At 34.1% G+C, this 25,311-nt stretch overlaps 5 protein-coding genes and 1 non-coding gene across 7 annotated transcripts; 4 read left to right on the top strand and 2 right to left on the bottom strand.

Moving 5' to 3' along the window:
- The first annotated feature begins 3,609 nt into the window (after positions 1–3,609).
- Positions 3,610–7,780, top strand: LOC132598407 (exonuclease DPD1, chloroplastic/mitochondrial). 2 transcript variants are annotated; one of them, XM_060311255.1, is made up of 4 exons: positions 3,610–3,832; positions 5,213–5,841; positions 6,916–7,121; positions 7,218–7,780. In XM_060311255.1, exons 2-4 carry the CDS (start codon positions 5,264–5,266, stop codon positions 7,439–7,441), a joined length of 1,008 nt encoding a protein of 335 aa, XP_060167238.1. In that variant the 5' UTR covers positions 3,610–3,832; positions 5,213–5,263; the 3' UTR covers positions 7,442–7,780. The 2 variants fall into 2 exon arrangements, with proteins under 2 accessions (XP_060167238.1, XP_060167237.1); XM_060311254.1 differs by having other exon boundaries at positions 3,610–3,873.
- Positions 7,781–8,274: 494 nt separating this feature from the next.
- Positions 8,275–8,348, bottom strand: TRNAT-AGU (transfer RNA threonine (anticodon AGU)). Its single transcript has one exon. It is a non-coding gene; the product is annotated as a tRNA-Thr (tRNA).
- A 1,696-nt stretch (positions 8,349–10,044) lies between these two features.
- On the bottom strand, positions 10,045–15,397 carry LOC132598406 (syntaxin-43-like). Its single transcript, XM_060311253.1, has 8 exons — positions 15,011–15,397; positions 14,078–14,354; positions 11,983–12,072; positions 11,605–11,682; positions 11,002–11,079; positions 10,852–10,917; positions 10,685–10,765; positions 10,045–10,545 (listed from the first exon to the last, which is right to left on the bottom strand). The coding sequence occupies exons 1-8, from the start codon at positions 15,205–15,207 to the stop codon at positions 10,438–10,440; spliced, it is 975 nt and encodes a 324-aa protein (XP_060167236.1). The 5' UTR covers positions 15,208–15,397; the 3' UTR covers positions 10,045–10,437.
- A 1,787-nt stretch (positions 15,398–17,184) lies between these two features.
- On the top strand, positions 17,185–18,030 carry LOC132644551 (uncharacterized). Its single transcript, XM_060361138.1, has one exon. The coding sequence runs from the start codon at positions 17,278–17,280 to the stop codon at positions 18,028–18,030; it is 753 nt and encodes a 250-aa protein (XP_060217121.1). The 5' UTR covers positions 17,185–17,277.
- Positions 18,031–18,045: 15 nt separating this feature from the next.
- On the top strand, positions 18,046–18,489 carry LOC132644548 (uncharacterized). The gene has a single exon (XM_060361135.1). The coding sequence runs from the start codon at positions 18,046–18,048 to the stop codon at positions 18,487–18,489; it is 444 nt and encodes a 147-aa protein (XP_060217118.1).
- Positions 18,490–20,192: 1,703 nt separating this feature from the next.
- On the top strand, positions 20,193–24,553 carry LOC132598405 (protein DEHYDRATION-INDUCED 19 homolog 3). The gene is made up of 5 exons (XM_060311252.1): positions 20,193–20,554; positions 20,640–20,812; positions 21,648–21,727; positions 23,073–23,327; positions 24,202–24,553. Exons 1-5 carry the CDS (start codon positions 20,479–20,481, stop codon positions 24,308–24,310), a joined length of 693 nt encoding a protein of 230 aa, XP_060167235.1. The 5' UTR covers positions 20,193–20,478; the 3' UTR covers positions 24,311–24,553.
- Positions 24,554–25,311: the final 758 nt, after the last annotated feature.

The raw sequence follows: 25,311 nt of genomic DNA, 5'->3' as shown, positions 1-25,311 counted from the left end.
AATAGCTACATGAGAAAGGATAATAAGGGAAGGAGGTAATTAAAAATACATTAAAGCGTATTTTCACATTCCAAATGAATTACTATATTCAATATTTCATTAAATTCTAAGAAATGGAGTAAGAGTACTAAGAGGATTAAGAATGCGATTGTTGGACCTGTTTGTAAACATAACAGAAGTAATATTTGCATATAATTACACAAAATAATGAACATTAATCACATAAAATGAAAAGAAAACAAAAAAACAAAAAATTAAAGTTATTGAGACAAATTCTTAAAATTACATAAGTGATAGTGATATCCTTCTTTTGAGACTACACGCTTCTGTTTAGTATGCCGTTTGTATGATTCTTATTAAGCTAGAGCCCCTCTTTTTGTTCTTCTTATGCTTGCGCACCAATCCAAGGGCCAAGAGACCTTTTCTTTACTCAATGCTGAAGCTAGTTCTAAAGGATCAAACATGCCGTGGCTCGGGGAGTTATTGAAATCAAGGTAGCATTTACTACAACATATGTAGTATATTCGCAAGTGAAACAACACCACAAATTTAGATAAATTAAGCAAGTGGAAAATATGTGAATTAATCACACACACTCAAATTGAAAAGGAAAAAAAAATTAAGAAAAGAAGACAACAGTTTGAAATGAAGTCTTGAATCACAATAATAAGAGAGTGTCATGCGCACTACACTACTGCCATGAAAAAGGTTCTCACCACCACTAACTCTGTTCAAAATATAATATTAAAATTAGGAATTTTAAAAGTAATTTTCTGACATAAAGTTATAAATTCCCAGTAATATGTTGTACACTACCACAAAAATTTTAACAATTATTAGAATGAAATAAAACTTGTCAACATAAATATAAGAATGAGGATAAATTATGCTCAGTGGTTAAGCACCTCCATCCACGACCGGTAGGTCCTGGGTTCGAGTCACACTGGAGGGGAAGTGTGGAAACACTATAAATCCTCCTAAATGGGGTGGGGAAAAAAAAAAAAAAAAGAGGATAAATTATGCCATAGCCCTTAATATAGTTCACTTTCAATCTATTTCTTTCAATGGCCGTTAATATCCAGAATATTTGACAAAAATTAAAAGAAAAGAAGGCTAACGAAATATTTAAAACGAAAAAGATTTAAATACTTAAAACTAAAAAAGATTTCACAAGAGTAAAAATTTGCAGTGAGATAGTACACCTTTTAAATTATGATTGGTCAAGTACAAGGAGTGCTTACATGTGCTATTAGCTATCCATTCATGATCGCCTGAATATTTTGAATATAAAGAAAAAAAATTCTTCAAATTGACTCTGGAAGGATTGTTGTATAGCATGCCACAAAATCTCGCAAAGTAAAATATAATACTCCGTGAAACGCGATGCGAAAGATTCACCTTAGAGCATATCTCAACGAATGTGTGAGGAAAACTTGTGGCCATCCACTTGAACCTTTGCATTTTTCATATATTATAACTCTTTGTGACCTTCACATCTTCTGATTGCCTCCTCACACCTATAAAATAATTGAAGACAAATCAAACAATCTATAAACAACTACATATACTTTATCATAAACAAACCACAAGAGAGAGAGAGAGAGCCAAAAAAATGTGAAAATTAGCCTTTTAGGGATAAGCTGTAACTGAAGTATGTACCATATCATATATGAATGAAAAATTTGAGTATAACCAATGAAAGTGGAAGGATATTAAAAGGCATAAGCAGATGCAGAACCAACGAATATGGAAGACTGGAAGGAGATCAAAAAGCATAAACATTAATGTGTATATTAATTGTTAAGCTTAATTGGAGATTAAATAATTGTTGACCCATGAATGGATTGAATGAGAAAAACGAATGAAGAAGATGGAAAGGCATAATCATAAATATGTATTAATTATTCAGTTTAATTAGAGATGAAAATGATTTTTTTTAAATAGAATAATTGAGAAAAATAGGAAAAATGTCAAAAAAGAAGAAAAAAGATAAATAAAAATTGTGGTCATAGAGAGGTGTCATATCACCTTGTTTATTCTTACCTTTATATTATATATAGATTTATTCAGAACGAAATACACAACTGGTTAAAATAACTCCCTGCTATCAACCATCAACCCCAAATTGGGCCCATTAAATAAAGCCATTAATGTGGCGATCATCCTTTAAATGATTGAATTAACGTGTGGTAATTTTCCACTATGATTCAAACTTCTGAAAAGTTGTTCAACTACGTTGTAGTTGCTACTTGAAAGACTCCAATAACGTATCCTTGTACGGATGACCATCCAGGAGTGAAATAAGGGAAATAGGGAAGTTGCAAACGTGGACTTTGGGGTTGGTTTAGGTTAGTTTTTTTTGGGAAAATTTCAATTATAAATAATTTATGGGTCAAAATTATATATTCATAGCCCATATTTTAAATTACAAACCTACAGCCCAACATTTCATGGCACAACTTGAATATTCACCTTTATACAACTTTATACACCTACTGTAGACAATGTATACACCTTGCATAAAAATTTATAATAATGTATAAGACTAGTATACAATAATATATAACTTTATACATCTACTGTAGACAATATATAAACCTGTATAATATTGTATAAGGCTAGTAAAAAATTGCAGAGGAAAAAAATGTTATGGCGGGTAATTTAAAAAAAATGAGCTAAAACAGGTAAATATTTTGCCATAATTGGCATTCAGTGTAAAATTCCCTTTTTTTTTGGGAGGGGGGGGGGGGGGGTCTTTTTCTTTTGTATGTACAGTTTTATGTTTCCAAACGTAAGTTTTTGTTTTTAAATTTTTATATCTCAATGCAAATGGACAAAATTGAGTTGAACTTATCTCTTTTATTTTTAATTCAATTCAAAATTTTATCTTTAACTCTTTTATTATTATTATTAGTATTATTTGAAGAAATATATAAGAAAAATTGAGTTGAGCTTATCTTCTATTATTGTACTTCGAATCCTTTCTCAGACAATTATGCCCTTACTAACATGTGGTAGCACTTTTTTTTTTTTAAAAATAAATAAAAAATCAATCTGTAGTATTTGTTCCTATATTTCTTTTTTTACAAAGGGACGTGGGAGTTTTGGTGCATGAAGTGGAGTTAGTGGGCAAATTGGGTAGTTTTTTTTTTTTTTTGTTTTCTCTTGTGTTTTCAAATCATTTGAGTTTCAAAACCGTAGGCATCAACATAAATTCGTTAGTTTAATTAACAATTATTTTTTAGTTTAAAACAGTTAATATAAAAAATCTGATAACTTCCATATCAAAACTAATTAATAACTAATCTAACTAACATTTTTGTCCTAAACTATCCTCTTTTTATTAACAATATATATAGATATTTATTTTTAATAAAAAATAAGTAATTTGACTAAATTAAACAAATATTGTGATTTGGTCACTTAACAAGGATAAATCTGAAAAGGTAAAATTAATTTTTTCTTTATTTGATAAGTGAACATTATTTTTAAACAAAAAATAAAGACTAAGTGAACACTCTTTTTGAACGGGAGAGAGTAATATTTAAGATTGTAAGATAAAATATAGGTTAAAACACAATTTCTACACTGGGAGACCCTATCCATAAAAAAAAAAGAGGAAAATGAAAGTGGTCCGGAAGGCATGGATCGGAGCTTGATGATCCGCATTTTATGCTTTAACTTCACTCCAACTACACCTTAACACGACTTCCACCTTCATCCTGTTTTTTCCTCCCATTTCTCTTCTCTTTCTTTACAATCCCTTTTCAACCATCCCCATTTCTCATCCTATATATATATATATATATTTATCAGTCAAAACAAGAAGCTTGTAAGTAAATGCTTGTGTTTTCTTCTTCCAATCACTACCAGGCATGTCTTTTTTATTTACTAGTACCATGTTCTTTTCTTTTCTTTATTGTTTTTTGGAAATGGGTCTCTTTTTGAATGACCATTTTTGTGTAAAATGAAGAGGCTTTTCCTTGTTTGCTCCACATGGGGTCTTCTGTTTGTAGATGAATTTTATTTTTGTGAGCTTATATAGAATGTGATGTTGCTCATTGAATGTGTCTGATTGATGAATTGCTTAGAAATTCAATAAAGTTGAAAACTTTTTAACATTTTCAGGTTTGCTGTAGTTGTTAGGTGTCTATTCTGAAATTTGAATGCTTTGGGTTGACATCAAATTCACTAAAGCTTAATAACTTTCTTAGCATTTTCGTTGTAACAGTAATGGTTTGTGATAGAAGGTTCTCTTTTGGAATCTGAAATGCTTTGATTTAACCCAATTTACGTAATGATTTTTGGAGACATAGTTAAATACTTTCTTTTTCTTTCCCTCTTGGATTAACTAAACATTACTCGATTTGCTGGATGGTTTAATTTGCAATGTGTTATCTTTCGTGTTGGTTATAGTGCATTAAACACGTTCCAAAATGGTAATTTTTGTAGTTCATCATGTCTTTACCAGGCCAACAACCTTTTTGTTGTGTTAAACAATTAGGGTCTAACTCAAGTTTTGCTTTTTAATAGTCTGAAGAAGATATTATCCCTAAATAAATAAAAGAAGTCTGAAGAAGATATTTTTAAAAGGGTTTCTAGCGCTAAGTGATAATACTAGTTTTTGAGTCTTGGAGAATGAAATTTGTTTATAATCGGAAACCCTCTATCATTGCTAGCACCAAAAGGTCTTTTTTAAAAGAAAAAAAAAAAAAAAAAAACTTGGAAAACAGTTGAACTCAAATTCATCTCATTTATTGCACCCAGTGCTTGTAAACCATGTCCTCAATTTGATGCAGATAGAATACAACCCTTTTCAAGGTTTGCATAGTTAGTAGAGCTGGGAACAGTTAATCAGGGCATTTGTCATTTTTAACGTTATACATTTATACTATACGTTAGCGTCAAGATGCCAAATCGATGCTAAAGCCTAGAGGTGTATACTGTAGCACAGTCTCATGCTTGCTGTTGGAATCCCTTAGGCTTAGTATTATAGTATTATCTTCTCCTGGAATTCTTGATTTAGAGAGGACATTTTCATTTAATGGCTTCCCTTCCCACTGTCTTATAATTGGGATCTTTATGAGATTTACTGTCTGGACATGTAAATGGCTGTACTTTTTGCAAACTGTCAATAACTGTAGCTAATATATAGAGAATACGTTTCTTTTGAATATCCTCTTTCTAAATATTTTGTTGCTTTTATCTACAGGTTAAATATATCGTCTTACTTCATCAATTGGAGAGTAATTATTGGATTTAGATGAGAAGAGCTGCAATGTGCTTCTCGCTGTCACAGTTTCCTCGATGTAGAGTTCATACATTGACTAATTCATGGTGGCAAAGTTTCCACCACATAAGTAGGATTGGTAGGGGAAGCATTAGCTCCAAAGTTCTTGCCTCTGGAAAACATGGGCTGGAAGGTAAATATAATAGTACTGAGAATAAACGGACACTAACTACAAAATCTGAAGGGAAAGACAAGGCTACTTTTAGCAGAAAAACAACTATCAGACACGAAATATTAGATGAAACTACAAAATCTAAAGTAGACATATATAGTTCAGAAATAACTGAAATAGGAAGTACACAATATGTTGATATTCGACAATCAATTGCTGAAAACAAAGATTTGGCCAAACTCATGACTTTTATCATTTTTGATATTGAGACCACTGGGTTTAGCAGAGAACATGAAAGAATTATCGAGATTGCTTTGCGAGATCTTCATGGGGGTGAAAACAGCACATTCCAGACATTAGTCAATCCTGGACGTAGTGTTCCCAATGCACATATCCACAAAATTACTACTGGTATGGTCAATAGACCTGATGTCCCCAGGTAATTTATGATAATATTGCTAGGTTGTTTCACATACTCTCTCTCTCTCTCTCTCTCTCTCACTGTATCTTGACTTTTCTTCACATAATCCTATTTGAGACTTACAATTTAGTTTGTCTAAATAACCAGAAAGTTGTGCATCGAAAGAATATATTGTCTATTTGTACTGAGTTCTGCTTAATCATGTGTGAAAGCTATGTGTATAAATATAACTAAATGACAGTAAGCTGCTTTCATGGGTTTTTCTCCTGGAAGCATTCTTCTTTTCAACATCTGTTCATTACATGTAATAATGGGGGTTGGCTATGCTAATGTGTTTTGCTATTGACTTAATGGGCGGGCCTGTATGTCATAATGCATGTGTTTACTCATTATGTCTATTTAATTTCTAATGCTAAGGACAAGACCTTTTTTTTGAGAAGAGAACTATCAAGACAGATTATGCACACCTTGACGAATTACTCTCTAGAGATTATGTGCTTTCATATTTTCCCCGCACTTAACCATGGATGTATGTGCCGATATACTCTAATTATCATAGGCAACCTTATAACTGTACTGAACTTAGTTTCGTGAGAATAAAACGGCACACTGTAAAATACCAGTTTTTCTCGATCTTGAGTAGGAGACTGTATCTTTATAATAGTAACTTCAACCATGAATATAATTCAGTGAGATGAATTTTCTTTACGGAGTTCTAGTCATGACTGAGCAAATTTGAAGTCTCAAATCAAAGTTCTTATCATGAATTATTGTTCTCTCCTTTGGGATGTACATGCAGAATCATCTTTTGACTAAATTATAGAAGAGCCAAGAAAGTCAAGAAGCTTAACAGGACACAGCTATTCTCACACATTGAATTGCCTGTCTGTCGTGGAGAATATTTCTTTTTACCCTTGTGTTTGGAAGTTTCTTCTTATAATGCATGTATAAAATATCCAACTTTGGCATCACATTGGTTAAGCAGAGAAGATTGTGATATTTTCTGATATAAGAAAAACATTTTTTAATATGTATATCTTAATCTTGAGGCTGGAGTTATCTTTCTCTCATACTCTGCTTTGCATATATCAGGATGGGGGACCTCATTCCGATCTTGTTGAGGTATGTAGGAAGCCGCCAGAAACCTGGTGGATATGTGGTGTTGGTTGCGCATAATGCTCGCGGTTTTGATGTTCCTTTTCTAATTAAGGAATTCAGTAGATGCTCTTTCGATATTCCCTCAAATTGGTTATTCGTTGATACTCTTCCTCTGGCACGTGAAGTCATGAAGTCAACAGGTCTTTCTACTTGTCTAAATTTGTGTCTTCGATTCAAATATTCCGATTGCTTTGGATGTTCTTATCTTGATATTTTTACTTCCGCTTTCCAATTAGGCTCAAAGGTTCCTCCAAAAGTCTCATTGCAAGCCCTTGGTCAACACTATGGCATCCCATTAGTTGGTTCTGCTCATAGAGCAATGGCGGATGTGCACATGTTATCAGCAGTTTTTCAACGGCTGACTTTCGACCTGAAGTTGACAATTCCTTCTCTTCTTGAAGGTCATTCCTTTTGGCCATCAGAAGTAGGCAGCTCAAAGAAGAAGAAGAATCCTGGCTGAACATAGAAACCATGCTCAGGTTGTTAAAATAGTCAGTTGTAACATTCTTTTTAGGGAAGTTATTTCTGTAAACAAGTGATAGTATTAGCTAATTATTCCATTAAAAAGGCTGGTCATAAACCAGTGTTGTTTATGAGCCTTGGCATTGATCTTTGCAACGCCTGTAATTTAACTTCTCTTTACCTAGTCAGGAATTTGAAAAATCCTATTGCATTTGCAGCTGTCAAATGGTTTTCTTTGTCTTTCATATGACTGAATCAGTTAAGTCTCAATCCCAACTTGTAATTCAGATCGGCAATATGTATTTTATATATCAATTTCGCTCTTCAGATTTCAGTATTCCGGAGAATTCGTCATAAGAAGACTATTTTTACGATGTTTTTCAACTTATGCGACCTTTTTTAATCCGAGTTTGGGAAGTTTATACCTTATGGAACTCAAGCATACACTGAAACGCACTAAAATCACGTCATTTTTTACTCTCTTCACTCCATTGTGATTCAATGGGAGTCCAGAGCCAATGTTGCTGATGATTGTGAAGTGTAACCAAAATTTTTGGAGCAACTTTTACCATTATGAAGAGATATCTTCACAGGAAATCATGATATCTATAATTGCTGTTTTTTATTAAGTACTTCCTGGGAGTGAAAAAAAGAAGAAGATCTACCACTAAAAACTTTGAATGTATCATGTCATCACATTTAATTATTTAAATGGGAATACAATATGTATTACTATGTGAATCTGAATAACTGGACCGTCAATTTTCATCAGAAAACAAGGGAGAAAAAAAAATAGTAGAGAACTGATCACTCATAATTAAAAAGAGCAATTGCTCTCGTTGAGAGTCGAACTCAAGACCTCCCGCTTACTAAACGGGTGCTCTAACCAACTGAGCTACGAGAGCTTGTGTATACAGTGATCGGCTGGTTGAATTTCAAGCATACAATCCATCAGCACCTGAGGAAGTCAATTTGACGTTATGAATTGAGAATTGAGTCATTCTTCACAAGCAAAGAATGGGTAATAAAAGGCCACAAATACGATGAAGAATTGATATATATATATAACTTGTTTTTTTATTACATAGGGCCATAGGGGGTAGGGGAAGGGGAAATGGGGAGGAGATTACAACGTGGGGATTCAAACCCTCACCAATAAGGTGAAAGTTCAGGTAGCCAACCAACTGAGCTACTAGATCCCTACCGATGAAGAATTGATATGCATTCAAGGAAATGAGGTTTCTTTTCCTGACATATTTAAGCCATGTGACTTATGAGAAATGTTAAGAATCTTATTTGGTCAATTTCTCAATATACCATGAAAATAAAAGTAAAGGCCTTTACTTCGATTGAATAACGAATAAGATAAACAACTATACAATAATCTATAGGACCGCTGCAATGCATTAGATTCTTGTCATTGGTGCTGTGCACAAACTACCTTAGGGTCGATGGCATTATGCGAGCAAGATAATATATTGAGAGGGCTATAGTTGTATTTATGTAAAAGTCCTGACAATTAGGACCTCAAATATATAATTACATTCACAACTCGTCATCTTTGCCATTTGGGTAGTCGATTCAAATTGTTAAGCCTCAATCAAGATCTTGCATAAAATTTTCTTTGTGATCGGTTGTCTCTTCTGAAAGGACTTTCAAATCCTCCACTTAATGCGTAGGTCATCTAAAGTTTTACAAATCTGCTTTAAAAGGTAAATAATAGATCTAACCATAAGTACAATGTCCATATATCTTGTATGTAAACACATCCTACCCTAAGTTTTTTCCTATAAAAACTTGACACACCAAGAACGCAGTTTCAACTAAATATTTCTTAATGTAACAAGCAACTGCACAATTTTAATGTTCTTTTTTCCTTTCTTAATTCTACAAAGTTATTCCAGGATGCTTAATTTGGAGAATACACCCTTTGCTTCACCAACCAGTTGGAAAATAGTACAGACAAACTGCACGGTCACTTATTCATTCGTGAACTCATAGGTGGAAATGATGCAATTACACTTATTTGCAATAATCCCAGTTAGCTCCCTTGCCAATCAGTAGCAGATCTAGAATTTGAAGCTTGTGAATTCCTAGCTAGCAGTGTATGTTGTTACGGGATTCTCAGCTCAAATTTCTTATATATTTGAAAGGTTTCACATTATATATACAAGATTCGGATAAGAGTTGTGGGTTCCCGCGAACCCACACCCAATGGTGTGGATCCACCCCTGTTGCCAATTATGTATCATCCCACCACGAGAATCAGTTTTACTTTGTGCAGATACAACTCAAAAAAGCATAGATTACTTCAAATGAATTAATCTTGCCCTTTCTGGGGGCATACAAGATAATTTTCCCACCCATTACAGCTATACTCCATTCCAGTATTAAGAACTAAGACCTATTTCCTATCAAAATTCTTGATTTCTTGTCTTTTCCTTGTGTGGTAAATACCATGTGTCTTTCTTTTTTGTGCAGGACAGTGTTTTCAAAGTGAAAAACACAAAAGAAACGACAAGCTCCACAAGACTTAAAAGGAACAGAAAGTGAATCTGGTCCCGGAGGGACTACTTTCAGTATAATAGCTAAAAATGAATGTTGAAAACGTAAAACCATCTTTAGGGTCTCATTAAAAAATGAAGGGGAACAATTACAGAATAATCTATTCCCAGGCATATAATGTCAAGTTAATGAGACTACAAAATTCCCCAGGGTAAAGAATACGTATTATGTCCTCTACCAATAGCATCGGCATATGACAGTCGATGCTCTATACAGGAACCCTGGAGATCTATCAACTCTCTCTGATTATAATACAAACCTTCCGCAGTCCCCACTAACAATACAGATATAATAAAAGGTAGTCGCAGAAAAACGATATGGAGCTAGCTCACAGCATTCGTCCACTTCTCGCATATGCATTGGCATGCTTCACAGTGCAGCATTGTGAAAACTATACTATGCAAAGTTTGTAGATAATACTTTCAAGAATCAGAATATTATCTCCTTCAAAATTAAGAGGACCAGCATTATAAAGCACATGATAACTAGAACTGTCGCACACATGACCATTCCACCACGTTTCTGGCTTCGTTCAGCCTGCAATTCAATCAAGCCCAACATAACATTACATGAAATGGCTGCCTTAATCAAGAAAATTAAATGAAGTGACGGATCAAACTGAAAAGATGGGACTTTTGTGAATTAAAAGACGGCAATGAAGAAAGCAAGGTGAGACCTTCTGCAGTTGTTTAAGGCCGTCCTCAACTGTTGATGCAACATTTTGGATATTGTGGTCTATCCTATCCACGATAGTACCCTGTAAATAGAAACAAGTTCAGTACACCCATAACCCCTGCTGAAGCACAACTTGGTGAATATGAAAAAGGAGTTGTAAGTTCAAACCTGGTCTATCACCAGAACTGACAGATCTTTCATAATTTGGGCAAGGTCGTTCACTGATTCAACCACCTAACAAATAGGCAAATGAAGGCTAAGAAATAAAGCAATGATAATGTACATTTCAGAAAACCACAAGCAGCAACGAAGTATCACCTGCTGTATTTCTCTCTCTCTTTCGACTGTGAATGCCTCACTTTTCTTTAGCTTGGCCATCTGATGCTCACTAAATCCCTGGACAGACATTTGGTGCAGTCAAAATTTTCTTGTGAGCAAAACTCTCCAAGGTATCTCCTAAAACCATTCTTCAAAGGCAGGAACGACTTTTAAGGACGTAAGACCAATCACCCTCCAACCACAGACATAAAAGTAACGAGGATTCCAAAATAAGAGAATCCAATCAAACAAACATCATCAAAGACTAAGATCTATTGCCAAAAGTAACTGATGTTAAAACAATAATTAGTGTTCTTTCTTTACACCTTATGCGATCACCTGAGTTAGTACCTTCAGCTGGTATCAGAATTAATCAGCTCATGTTTGATCACTTCAAGAATAATATGAATGGCTGTCTAATTCTCAGTCACATCTAACGACATGGTGCATTTTATTGGTAATGCTCTGTTTTACTTTTGCTGATCAATAGCATTGATATAACCAAAACGAAGTCATCAGACCATTAGACACATTTCCATATTTCATTTGCAGGATCCCGAGTCGAAGTAAGAAATTTAAGTATATATAATAGAAATTGCTTACCAAGTCATCTAAATCATCATCATCCCTTCCAGAATGGCTCCCATTTAAGTTCATTTCCAAGTCAACTCCATCTGGACCCTACATGGAAAAGCAACATTTGAGGAAAGATTGCAAGGATATATTTCAGGAACACCCCCCCCCCCCCCCCCCCCCCAAAACCAAAACAAACAAAAAATACGATCCTTGAAACACAGGCAGCATGCTGATTAAGCATCCATAAAATAAGAGTATACATGAACAGTTTAACTAATACTCTAGACAGTGCCAAGTGAGCGTATGGGATGTCATAATATAGGACTTTGATCCGTGCAATCTCAACAGCTTGTATTAACCTCCTGCTAACAGATTGTTGCTCAGGCTAAAAACTATTTTACACACCTCTTTCTGCTGCTGGAGACGCCTCAAATAAGTAGACTGTTTTTTGCGAAGCTCCATGGATAGGCTTTGAAGATCTGTAGCAAGAGAGCGCTGTCATAGGAATATCACGTTGTAAGCACAAATGCAGAATGAAATTGTTGCAATCAGATTTATTGCAGAACCAAACTGAAATTATAATTAAAAATACATTCGTTAATAATGAAATTGAATAGAGCATCGGAAGACACCTAATTAGCCATGCCCTTATCAAGTTCTTAAAAATAGAACACCTCATCTCTATGTGAAGTTTCCATGCTACTCCCTCTGTCCATCTCAAATAGGCCCAATTCAGCCATAGTTTAAGAGTAACATATTGGAACACATAATAATATTGAGTTTGGTAGAAAAGTATTTAATATAATAATTAAAATGTAAAAAGTGAGGAAGTTGTTGAAAAGATGTCACATCAAGTTTAAATGATATACAATCATAGTTATATTAGTTTGAATCTCTTTCTCAGAAAATATTAGTTTGAATCTGGTTAATCGATACTATTGATAATGTCTCAATCTCAAACTAGGTGGGATCAGCAATATGATCTCTATATCTATTCTGCTCTGTTAGGGTGTTCAAATGATGCATTATATTTTATTTTTTGATGAAAAAAACGATTCATGATATTATGACTAGTTTTACAATAGTCTTCTAGGTCGAGCTTGTCGCACGGGGCTTGCCTAGTGCGGGTTATCTCTCCTGTGTGGTTTGCGGGCTATTGCACAGAAGCGAGGTTTACCCTGTGCGCACCCCAAGGGTAGCGGCTGCGGGTTCCCTTGTCATCAAAAAATGATATTATGACTATTTTTATGTTGATTGTCAATTTACTGCAACCTTTTTTCCTTTATTATGACTACAACAATTATTACAATCCCAAGCAAGTTGGCATTGGGTATATGAATCTTCATTGTCCATGCCGTTACATTAAATATAGTCGTCTGTTTAAGTTGTCCAAGGAAGAGAAATTTTCCATCTAAGGGAAGAGGTCGAACTCTTTGGGACTGACCCAAAAAAAAAAAAAAGGAACATTAGCTTTACTCGGACAGAGGGTGTAAAAGTTAAAAGTCTTGAAGACTACTTCTGAGTTCCAGCTTGAGAATGAAAAGAAAGTTATACAAGTAACAGCTACCAATTTGTACTTACCGGTATTTTTTTTTTTTTTATCAAGTTGTACTTACCGGTATGTTATTAAGGAACCGGTTAATAAGCATATAACTGGATGTAAAGAATCCCCTCCAACCTCTTTTCTTGGTGAGATGGAGGAAAGAAAATAAAGCGAATAAAAAGTATGTTCGGTGGAGTGACAGCAGGGTAGGCTTCATTTTTTTTTTTTCCATTAGACAGCAGGGTAAGCTTCATGTTTGAAGGTATAACATTGTTAATACCATACAGGGGGCACCCGCAATATATACATATTTAGACATGAACAAAGTTGGATATTTTTTTATTCATGCAGAGGGAATAACATTTTGTTATAAAGTTGACACTTGTAATAAGGATGGTCTTGGGAGAAGGAAAAAGTATTAATCATAAAGCTTGGTTGTGCTGTTGTGTGTTAATGTCCAGGGCATCACTTGTTTAACTTCAAATGAGTTAGATAAATTGTTCTATAGCTTGCAACTGAGCAATGTAAAGTCATTCCCAGATTTGTCGTAAAATGAAACTATTTTGTCTCCCTCCTTATCAGAGACAGGCTCGGGGCTATTTTGTAGTACTGGGTTATGATTTTTTTTCCATGGGAAGATGGGACATAGTTCTGCCAGAAGATTGAGGAATGGGGGGTGGGGGGGACCTGGCCCCTCTGGATGTCTTAGACCCCAATCCCCACTCTCCAACTGTGAAACTCTGGAAAAGGTTAACAGAAAAAGAAAATACATCACCTAACAAAGTGTTAATGCGGAGATGCAACAGGATACGGTAGTCTTGCAGCAGAGCCAAAAGAAGAACTTGTTATTTAAAAAGAAAAAATCCACAAAGGAAAACTAGGAGAACTAATGCATTCAGGCTAAAAGTTAAATTGAAATTAGAAGAAAGCAATGGTTTAAGGGTCATGAAGGCACACCTGTACATTTTTCCTAACATTTGAATCCTCAGAAGGCCCAGCTGCAGAAAGTCTTTGTAATTTCTTTTCCGATCTTTTGAGAAGATCAGTGATTTCATGGGTAAGAGCCTCGATACGATGCTGATCTTCCTTACCATCTCCAAATGATGGCATTAAAGCCTTAGCATGAGCTTTGGCTAGTTCAGCCATCTTTGTTCGTACCCGTTGCACATTTCCCGTGATTTCTTCTGACACGTCCACCCAAGCTGGCGGTAGACCTACTGTAACTGGACCATTACTGCAGCAGGGGAACAACATGTAATCCAGATTAGGGGAAACCATTAAGGACATCCATATCCTCCTTTCACAAATAGCGGAGTAAGCAAACTTCATTCGAATATATTAAATTGCATCATTACACGCATCACTTCAATTTATAGGAACAAAAATTTGAAACATGATTAAACCATTAAAATCACACAATTCATTAGAAGAAAGTTAGCAACTTGGACTTAGTAATGCTAGCGCTTCAATCACCTATCATCTAATAGTTGAGTTTCCTCTCCGTTATCATAACGACGGGAATTGAACAAATACGTTCCCAATGCCATACATTAGAACTTAACTTGCTAAATTACGGCGGTCATATTCAACAGATCAAGTTTATTATCAGAACTTCACCTGAGTAAAAGTCCACCAATTATCCTCCTTTCACGAATAGCTGATTAACCAAGCTTCATTTGGATATATTAATTGCATAATTACACTCATAATAACTATCATCTAATAGTCGAGCTTCATCTCGGTTATCGTAACAAAATAAATTGGACAAAATAAGTTCCCAATGCATTACTTCCAGATTTCTGAGCTAGCATAATATGAGCCTAAACTTAAAACAAAACATTTAGGAACAAATTGAACAATAAGTGAAAATGGAAGGACGTATATACAAACCTGGATGTTCCAGGATCTTCGGTACTAAGAGGAGCATAAGATCTATTAGGATTAAGCAACGACGTCGTAGCCAATTCGATAACGGGCCCACTACCATGACCCGATGACGTGGAGGGGGAAGAACCGGCAGGGATCCGAACACTTCTCAACGCATCTCTATACTTTCTAAACAAAATCGTTCTATTTCTGCTCGCCATTATCAATTGTCCTTCAGATAAGTGATTCCAGTTGTATTAGATCTGAGATCGGTGAAATGGAATGGATTATTCCGGTAATGACGTTGGAATTAGAGAAGGGAGTTCCAATCTTCCTCTTTCTTTCAAGCTAAGTTGAGAATGATGAACCGAACCGGGGGCACTTTTGGTAGAGCTGTGGGTCCTTTACGTATTTTAATCTTTAATTATTAACTTGTACTGAAATTAAGTTCAATTTTGATAACATTTAATTAATCATTTCTTCAACCTTGCAGCATTTGGAGCTCCAACCTTGCATGAATAGTGTTGCATCAAATTTGGTGCAACGCTATTCATTAATAATTTATTATTATTTTGTTATTATATAACATTTTTAATTTAACATATTATAAATTTTAATTTTTACATTTAGATTCCTAATATACTTATTCATCTACACCATTACTATTCATTAATATTTTTTTTATTATATAACACTTTTAATTTAACATATTATAAATTTTAATTTATAATTTTAGATTCCTAATATACCTAATTATTTTTTATGTAATATCTTATAATATTAATTTTACATCTTAATTTTGGAGTGTAAGTTTTATAAATTAATTTTATTATAAGTTATAATTGTATTAAAAAATATAACCATCACAAAAATGAAAAGTGCAAATATAAAATATAATATGTTGTTAATAAATAACACAATGTTCAATAACATAATAATTTCGAATATATAACACAATGTTCAATAACAACACAATGATCAATAACATAACAATGTTCAATACACTAAAATTGAAAATACATTAAACAACATAATAATTTAGAAAATTATAACAATAATTTAGTACTCTGGTAGGTCGTTTCCAGATCCACCAATATCATTAAAATATTGAGTGTATCGAGCAGAGGATTGTTGTGGTTGTGGCTGTTGAAATTGTTGACATCTTTTATCCATTATTCATTTTTGTTCTTGTCGAATAAATTCACGAATATTTGGATCACCAATAGAATCTAAATTCGACAATAAAATTTTCTTTTTTTCTTTTAATTCTTTTAGTTTCAAAGCTCTATCTTTCATCTCCAAATCTCGCTGCCTGTCTGCACCTGACTTTGCCAACAACTCAACAAGCCGATTATTTTCTGATTGAACCATTTGCATAGCAGATGAAAAACCTTCTTCGATTTTTCTCTTCAATTTTGCTTTCTTCACCCCAATAGGTCGTTGTGATGATGTGGAATCACCTGCAACATCCTCATTCAAATTTAGTGAAAATGATGATAAGTTAGGAGATGATACTAGAGGTGAATCACGAGTAGGAGTCTCAGACTCCGATGATATATAAGAAGAGCCTTGCTTTCGAACTTTTTTACTTCCAGCATCGACATCTTTAAACTTCTCAAAATCTTTCATCATATCCCACACATGATCAAATTTAAAACTTTTTTTGTAGTTCAGATCTTGCATAAGTAAACATTTTGCTTGATTAATCTGCAACATTTAAAAAAAAAAAATTGAAGGGAAACTGTAAGTAAATATATACAAATAAAGTATAAAAATTTACAAAATAAATACTCACAATATCTTTATTTGAAGCACCACTAGGATGCAAATTTTCAACTTGACGTACACAACCATTTAATTATCTTATAGTCTTCTCAATAACTTTAATTCGACATTCCAACGATCTTTTGTTGCGATACTCCTAACACTCATCCTTTGCACTATTGTACACATCTTCCACTCGACCCCAAAAATTATCTCTAGATTGATTTATACCCGTTATTGGATCTTGAGATACATCTAAATAAACTTAGCATAATATCATATCTTCATTGGTAGAGTATCCTGTAGATCGGGTAGACATTTTTTGCAAGTGAATAGAGGAAAAGTGGATTATATGGTTAAAGAAAAACTAAAGCCAATTTCGTATGAATGGGTATTTTGGGACTTGAATATATATAGATAAAAGTGGATCTAATAATAATGATGAAAATTCCTCTTCATCATCATCATCTTTAGATTTAGATGATACTACTGCAGAAGAGCAGCAAGTAATCTTGCAAAATATTCGCATGAACAACTATATGTTGCAATATTTGCAAGAATATCAAAATAATGAAGTTTTCAGAGTTGGCTCTGTTCCAGGTCATTTAGTAATCAATCGAGATCGTGAAGCAGCTGATAATAATTTATTTCTCGATTATTTTTCAGATAATCCACCCTATAATGATGGTATGTTTCGTCATCGATATCGGATGTCTCGGAATTTGTTTCTTCGTATTGTTGATGCAATTAAAGCTCATGTTACGTACTTCGAACAACGTGCTGATGCGATGGGTAGATTTGGTTTATCTATTGTACAAAAAATCACAGCTGTGTTTAGAATGTTGGCATACGGCTTGCCAGCGGATGCCGCTAACGAATATGTGAAAATTGGAGAGTCAACTGCAATTGAAAGCATGAAGAGATTTTGTCGAGCTATCGTAGAGGTTTTTGGCCAGCAGTATCTGAGATCACCAACAGCTAACGATGTTGCAAGGCTTCTTCACATCAGTGAGCAACGTGGTTTTCCAAGAATGCTAGGTAGTCTAGATTGCATGCATTGGAGATGGAAAAATTGTCCAACAGCATGGGTTGGACAATATGCAGGTCGTAGTGGATCCCCACCAATAATTCTTGAAGCTGTAGTTGATTATGACCTTTGGATATGGCATGCATATTTTGGTATGCCCGGCACCAATAATGACATTAATGTTTTAGAATCGTCACATCTGTTTTCCAATCTTGCTAAAGGTATTGCTTCTCCTGCCCATTATGTTATTTAGGAAAACAACTATGATATGGGTTATTATTTAGCTGACAGTATATATCCAAAATGGTTTACAATTGTGCAAACCATTCATGAGCCACAATCTCAAAAGAAGAAATATTTCGCGACGAAACAAGAATCATGTCGAAAAGATGTTGAACGTGCATTCAGAGTTTTGCAATCTCGTTTTGCAGGGCCATCGCGTTTTTGGAGAAAAGAAGTGCTACATGATATATTAACATCATGTATTATACTGCACAACATGATAATCGAGGATGAGCGTGATCTTAATGCACCAATTCAAGATGCTTGGGAAGGTCCAACTCTAACAGTAGAAATGGTAGTAGATGAAAATTATCGATTTGAACAATTTTTAGCTCGACACAAAAAAATTAAGAACAAAGATGCTCATTTTGCACTTCGTAATGCATTAGTAGAGCATTTATGGGAGCAACGTACTAATCATGGAAGTTGAATATTTATGTAGAAATTAAAATAAATTCTACCTTAATGTAATAGTATTTATTTAATTATATTTTATCAATGATTTCACTTTTATTTGAATTATCCATTAATATATATAACGTATAATATTTGCTTACAATTTATATTATTTAAAATTTTATGGTATAATAATTTTATATTAAATGATTATATAACAAAGGATTATGAATTACATGAGATGGATATGTAAAAAAGAAAAAAAAAGAAAGGATTTTTTTTATGAAATTAAAAATAAAATTTAAGTAAAAGAAAATAATATAATATAAAAGAGAGAGAAAAATATAAAAGGAATATTCTTTTTTGATGCAAAAAATGGTGCAATGGGTTGGAGTTAATTTGCACCATTTTGGTGTAAAAAATGGTGCAATGGATTGGAGATGCCCTTAAGAGGAAGAAACTTCAATATTAATATTTAAAAATATACTAGACAGTAATCAATACAAAGTATATTGATTAATTAAATATTCCTTTGATTATTGATATGAATCAAAATTGAACTTAATTAAATGTTACCAATGTATACAGATATATTTGTATTTACAATAACCACCCCCTAATATGATACAATCTGTCAAATACATTCATCCATATAATTTTTTGTTACGATATAGAGTATTAAATTTGTCAAAGTCCAAAAGCATTAAAAGAGGTATTGCTAGTTACTGTATAGTATGACCGACGTTTTGGAGTGTAACTGACAGTATTAATTAATTAAAAGTAAATTACCTAAGAAATAAATTTGTAATTTTGGAAGCCAGATTACTATATAATATAAGAGGGAATGTGAGGACTTTTGTAGTCCTCACAGAGTTTTCCAAATTTTTTAAATTTTTTTAATTAATTACTTTTATGTCCTAATTTTATTTATTTAAGTAAATTTTTTTATTTTTTATTTTTAAGGTCTACTTTTCAAAAGCTATCGAACCTGGGGACTTTTGTAGTCCTCACAATAATTTCTAATTATTTTAAAAAAAAATTAATTAATTACTTTTAGGTCCTAATCTTATTTATTTAAGTCAATTTTTTTATTTTTTATTTTTAAGGTCTACTTTTCAAAAGCTATCGAACCTTCTACCTCATTTTTCATGTTCTTTGATTTTCTGGTTCGTGCTCGATATCCGCATTTAAGCCCATTTAATCTAGATAATTAGCACTGTATCGCGCCTATTCGGAGGGAACGCTTCCTCCAAAGATTTTTTCCATATCCATGTTCGAACCCCTAATCCCTAATTAAGAGAGGAGCAGCTCCATCCGCTGCACAAGTTAAATTATGTATTTGTCTTAAAAGTTCATTAACTATGTATAGATTATTTATTTAGAACTAAATAACTTCAGAAAATTAGAATACATAAGTTATAAATGTCAAATTCTGGCTCCGCATTTGATTTGAAGTAAATAATTTTATCAAAATGGAAGTTAAAATATTAAAGCAGTGGAATGAAAATTTTGCTTTTATATAATTACCCACTTGTGAGACTACAATGGGTATATGGTTGTTGTTGTTGTACACTTGTACTAACACAGATTATATTTTTTTAGTTAAAATATCTACTTTTATATCTTGAGTTTGAGCCCGGATTTAGTACGGGCCTCACATAAGTAGTAAATAAAATAAATGAATAAGGAATGATGTTTCGAAATGAAAAACAAGAGATACTATAAAAAGTGTGTGTGGTCTTCTTTTAGGTGGAAAATACTTACACATTTTCACCTGCTAAATAGCCTTCTCTACCTCCTCTTCATCATCTACTTGTTTTCTTCCTCAACATCATCTTCATTGATTCGTCGTCGTTTTGTCTCACCTAAATCGCACTCCTTTCCCTTCGTTTCAAAAATCACACACCGACACTACTCACTATTCATAAATTACCAACCTACCCTTCTCTTAGGGTTTCAGAACGAACAGTTGAGTGGATTTTGTACTTAAATTTAGCTTAATTCAAAGTGAGGTGAAGCAAATATGGATGGTGATTCATGGAGTGCTCGTTTATCTTCTGCTTCCAGGCGTTATCAATCTGCTTTTCAGTCGAGATCTGGTATTTTTTTTTTATTTTTTTTTTAGAATTATTGTGATTTTTTCGATTAAAGATTGGATTTTTATGTGATTAATTTTGGGTGTAGGAATGAAATGGGAGAGTATTGACGCGGAAATGTTGATGGGTTTTGAGGAACTTGAGGTGGATGATGATAATATAAGAGAGGAGTTTCCTTGCTGCTTTTGTTCTGAGTATTTTGATATTGTTGGTTTATGTTGCCATATTGATGATGAGCATCCTGTTGAGGCCAAGAATGGGGTATCAGATCACTCACTCTCTTTTTTTTTTTTTTTTTTTGTTCAGTTTTTGTATTCTTGATCATCCTTAGTTGTTTCCCTAGTGTAGAAAAATTGGATATTGTGTCGGGTTACACTTAAATTATTATGAATGTGTACAAGTTAAACTTTTGAGCCGAGGGTCTATCAGAAACAACCTCTCTACCCCACAAAGGTAGCGATAAGGTCTGCGTACATCCTACCCTCCCCAGACCCCACTTGTGTGATTACACTGGGTATGTTGTTGTTGTGTAGAAGTTAAACGTCTTTTCATTTGTTGGAAGATAGAGATTGTGTTAATTGTTTTGGTTTATGAGCTGAAATTTCAAGCTATGATGGCATGACTTAATACAGTTGCATTTTGATGGTATTTCATTTTTGTATGTACTGGTTGGGCATTCTTGAGTGGTGCAGAAACATGCTTTTGCCTCTTGCAATTGTTCTAGTATTTCTGAATGTCTGTGAAAATCATGCTAAAGAAGTTTTACCCGTTGCTCGTGGTTGGGATTTCATTTTTTTCTGTCTTTCTCTTGATCGAGGTGCTTTATACTAATATTTGGTTGTCTGGTCAGAGATGTTATGTGGATTGCTTAAACGTTAGCTGTTCCTTGTGCTGTTGTGTGAGTCTCCCTCTCAATCTTCTTGGAGGAGCGTTGGTGCTAGGGAGGGGTAGAATCCCTCGTAACTTGTTGATATGATAATTTTCTCCTGTCTGGCGTTTTCTTCTAATTTGCTGATTTGAGTATGCTGTCAAGAATATCTGATGCATATGGAAGCTATTTTTGGAACTATTACTCACAGTTGCCTTCTTTGTGTAGGTGTGTCCAGTTTGTGCTATGAGGGTGGGCGTTGATATGGTTGCACACATAACCTTACAGCATGGGAATATCTTCAAAATATCCTTTATTCAGTATCTCAGTGTCGATTTGGTTCATTTGTGTAGTTTCCTTTTGGTGCTTCTTTTATTTGTAAATAGCAATGTCTTATGCAAAAATTGTCACTTAACACGAACGTAGGAGATGGATTTTTTGATAAGCTGGGTATAATAATCACAATTCCTAGCTTTTAAAATTCTCCAGATGTTAAGAGCGTTGCATTAATTTTGAGGTTTGTTATAGTAAATTGGAGTTTGAGGTCCTCCACCAGTGGAATAATGTCAAACTCTTCTTCTTTCTGCCTCTCTCCCTATTTCTTGATCCATCATTTTATCACAAAATTTCTCTTTTTTAGAGTGTGTTCATTGAAGCTCCTGAATTGAGATGGTTGACTGTTTTGGTAACACTCTGGTTGTTGTCGGCCACTCGATGCAAGCTGTTAATTTTTATTCTTTTCTGTAGGTTTCTGTATGTCAATTTCTTTTTTTAGGGCCTTTAAGATGAGGTTCTATGGTTTGGTGCTCACATCTGTTTTCTTCTGCTGGAAGAGTACAAAAATATGCCTTCATATTCTGATTCCTTTCTCGGCCTTTTGGCTAAGATAAAGTATTTGAAATTGATGTAATATTTTGGGGTACTTTATTGAAATTGACGTAATATTTTGGGGTACTTTAAGTTCTTTAAAACCTTCAGTTGTTTGAAAGCGAACTACTATGTCCCTCTCGCACTTCATAGGCATCTGTCATCTCGACTTATCTATCAAAGCACACCTTCAAATGCATCTTTGACCTCAGCTCAATGACATACAACATTACGTTTTCATTCCATGTCAGTCCGTTAGAACTTCTGGGCAGGCTTTAGAAAATGTCATTTATCATGGTCTTGGGGACCCAAGGATCATTTTCTCGTACACATTGAATGAAAGCACCCCAGATGCTGATCTTTGAAAGCTGATACTCTTGTTTAAGTTGTGTAGCATCATAGTTGTGATCAGTGACAAAACTAGTTTTTCTTCCTTTTTTCGGGAGGCAGCGATTTAAGTGGATTGGAGACAATATTTAATTATCAGTGAAGGATAAAAGCGTATTCCTTTTTTTTCAAGATGTATACACAGTATATTATAACTTAAATCAAACTGCAAAATACATAGACTCTCCTGCTTATAGATGAATATCAAAGTTAAAATTTTTTTAGGTAACCTAGGGGTTGTCCTGGGGATCCAAAACATGATGAAAGGTTGATCTCCATAACGTATGGAAGGAATTCTGTTGCTTTTTAAAATCCTGATATCATGAGAAACAGAGGAAGTATGACAATGACAATGAGCGACTCATCAGCTATTTTGAGTTCCTTGACTTGAGCTTACATGCAGCGCAAGAGGAAATCTCGCAGAGTTGGTTCTCATTCAACACTTTCCTTATTAAGGAAGGAACTGCGAGAAGGAAATTTGCAGTCTCTATTTGGAGGGTCTTCTCGTGTAACTTCCTCAACTAGTACTGCACCAGACCCCTTGTTGTCATCGTTCATTTTGCCGATGGGTGATGATTTCAAGAGGGCTCAAACGCATTCTCCTGCTGAAACAATCTCAGCCAAGAAAAGCTCAATAGTAACTGCCTCAGAAAGGTATGTATTTTATTCTTTTTTGTGCTCTGGTATAGTAGCTTCTTATAAACACTTGTATAGAGCTGCTACCAACATGTGTAATTAAGTGCAAAATTTTAGTAATCTTTTAGAAAAGGAATTTTTACTAAATGGGAACCTTTAGTGTTAGATACCCCAACTTTGTTTTAAAACACAACTTTTTAGGAATGGTGAAGTCTGAATGGAGTGGAAGGGATATTGGAGATTCATATTACCAACCAACAAGTTTGCACTATAGCCGTTGTTGTTATTGGCTAAATGCCGATATGACTATCCAATTTACAATCTGGTAAATTTGGGTGTGCTAAAGTATCTGGTTTAATGCTTTTGAGCTGCTTACAGTGAAACAGACAAAAGTTGAAATTTTTGCTTTCATAGTTTTCGCCTTCAGTATGTCATGCTTGAGGGATTAATGCTCAACTAGGATTCTGCTAGACCAGCTCTGATTGGTGGCTTCTGTCAAATTGTGCTATGACATGGAAATCACTGTTACACTGAATGGAGGAACCCTTCTTTGTCTGACATTTATGAAGGCAGTCAAATAGACTAGAGGTTTTTTTTTATTTTTATTTTCTATAAATGAATCAGAGGTGTTATTATTGGGTTGTTCTAGTATAGTTTACTTTTGGGATATCTTTGTTGTCAATTCGTTCCATAGAAAAGTTTCAAAAAGAAGCTGAAGAAGAACGTTGTCATTTTTTTTTTTACGGCTTTATTATCTGAGAGAAGGAAACAGGCATGTGAGATGTCTTTATCATGAGGATATCATCCTAGTTGTGCCTTTAGTTTTGGATCTTATGTATCTAGATACAGGTAGCTCGCATTGTCTTATAGTGTATTGCAACTTATTTTGCAGAAAAGTTCAACAGCCCCCTTTGTCAATCAAGGATCATGAGGAGAAGACAAAGAGGAGTTCGTTCGTCCAAGGATTGCTAATGTCCACCATTCTGGATGATAATTTATGAAGGCTGACACGGCTGTTGTCCAGGGTTCAGCAGTTTACTGATAAGCTGTGTGGTTAGTCATCCCTCACCGTGCGCGTTCTGGCACAATGTAATCCCACTGTGGAATAAGATGTAGTAATCCATGTAATTTATCTTGGTTGTAGAACTTAGTTGATAGGCAGCAGACTCTTGATGTATCTTCTTTTATCGCAGCTCATGCTACCATAAAGAGTATGATAAAGAATATAATAAACGTTTAAGTTAGTGCTTTGCTGTAATTTATATTCATGTGGAAAAATCCAAATCTAATATAATCTAGAGGAACTGGTAAGGAAAGTACAGCAAAACAATAGATATACCATATTGAACATCCTAGTACCTATCTGGACGTAGATGCAAATGGAGAGTCATGAGTTTTGGAAAATTTTGTGTCGTAAGTAATAAAAGGCAATGTACTAAGAAAGAACAACTTTATTAGACTTTTATAAGGAAAAAGCTGGAAGAAAGGTGAGAAACAAAGGTTGCTACCTACTACTACTAATAGGGGGAACTAACAAAATATCCAATATTTCGAATTTGGGTATGGTTTACTGCGGAGCTGCCGTCGATCTTTAAGTTCACTTTCATGTAAGTACGTTTTCTTCGAATTAAATTTTTTTCACGTGTCGTTTTTTTTTTTTTTTTTTTGGTTTTCCAATGTGCATCATTTCAAAAGTAGATGTTTTTAATGGTCATTTTTCTTCATCTGTTGCCAATCAAATAATTCTACTGTCAAGCACATACAATTTTAACATTTTGGCGATTTTCCCCAAATAGAAATTAAAGTAACAATTTTCTGTTGACAATACTATCCATGATATTTTGCAGAGTTACCGGTACCCTCTTTTTTAACACTTCCCAGAGGGAAATAAAAGAGAGAAAAGCACTTGAAGCTAGTGTTTTGATTTTTACAGGCCCTCACTTAAAGAGATGGATGAAACAATGGAAATTCACATAACAACCTGTGGCATTTATCCAGTTCT

This window comes from Lycium barbarum, chromosome 6 (assembly GCF_019175385.1).
Source record: "Lycium barbarum isolate Lr01 chromosome 6, ASM1917538v2, whole genome shotgun sequence".
NCBI classification, from domain to species: domain Eukaryota; kingdom Viridiplantae; phylum Streptophyta; class Magnoliopsida; order Solanales; family Solanaceae; genus Lycium; species Lycium barbarum.
This window is presented reverse-complemented; position numbering and strand designations above follow the sequence as displayed.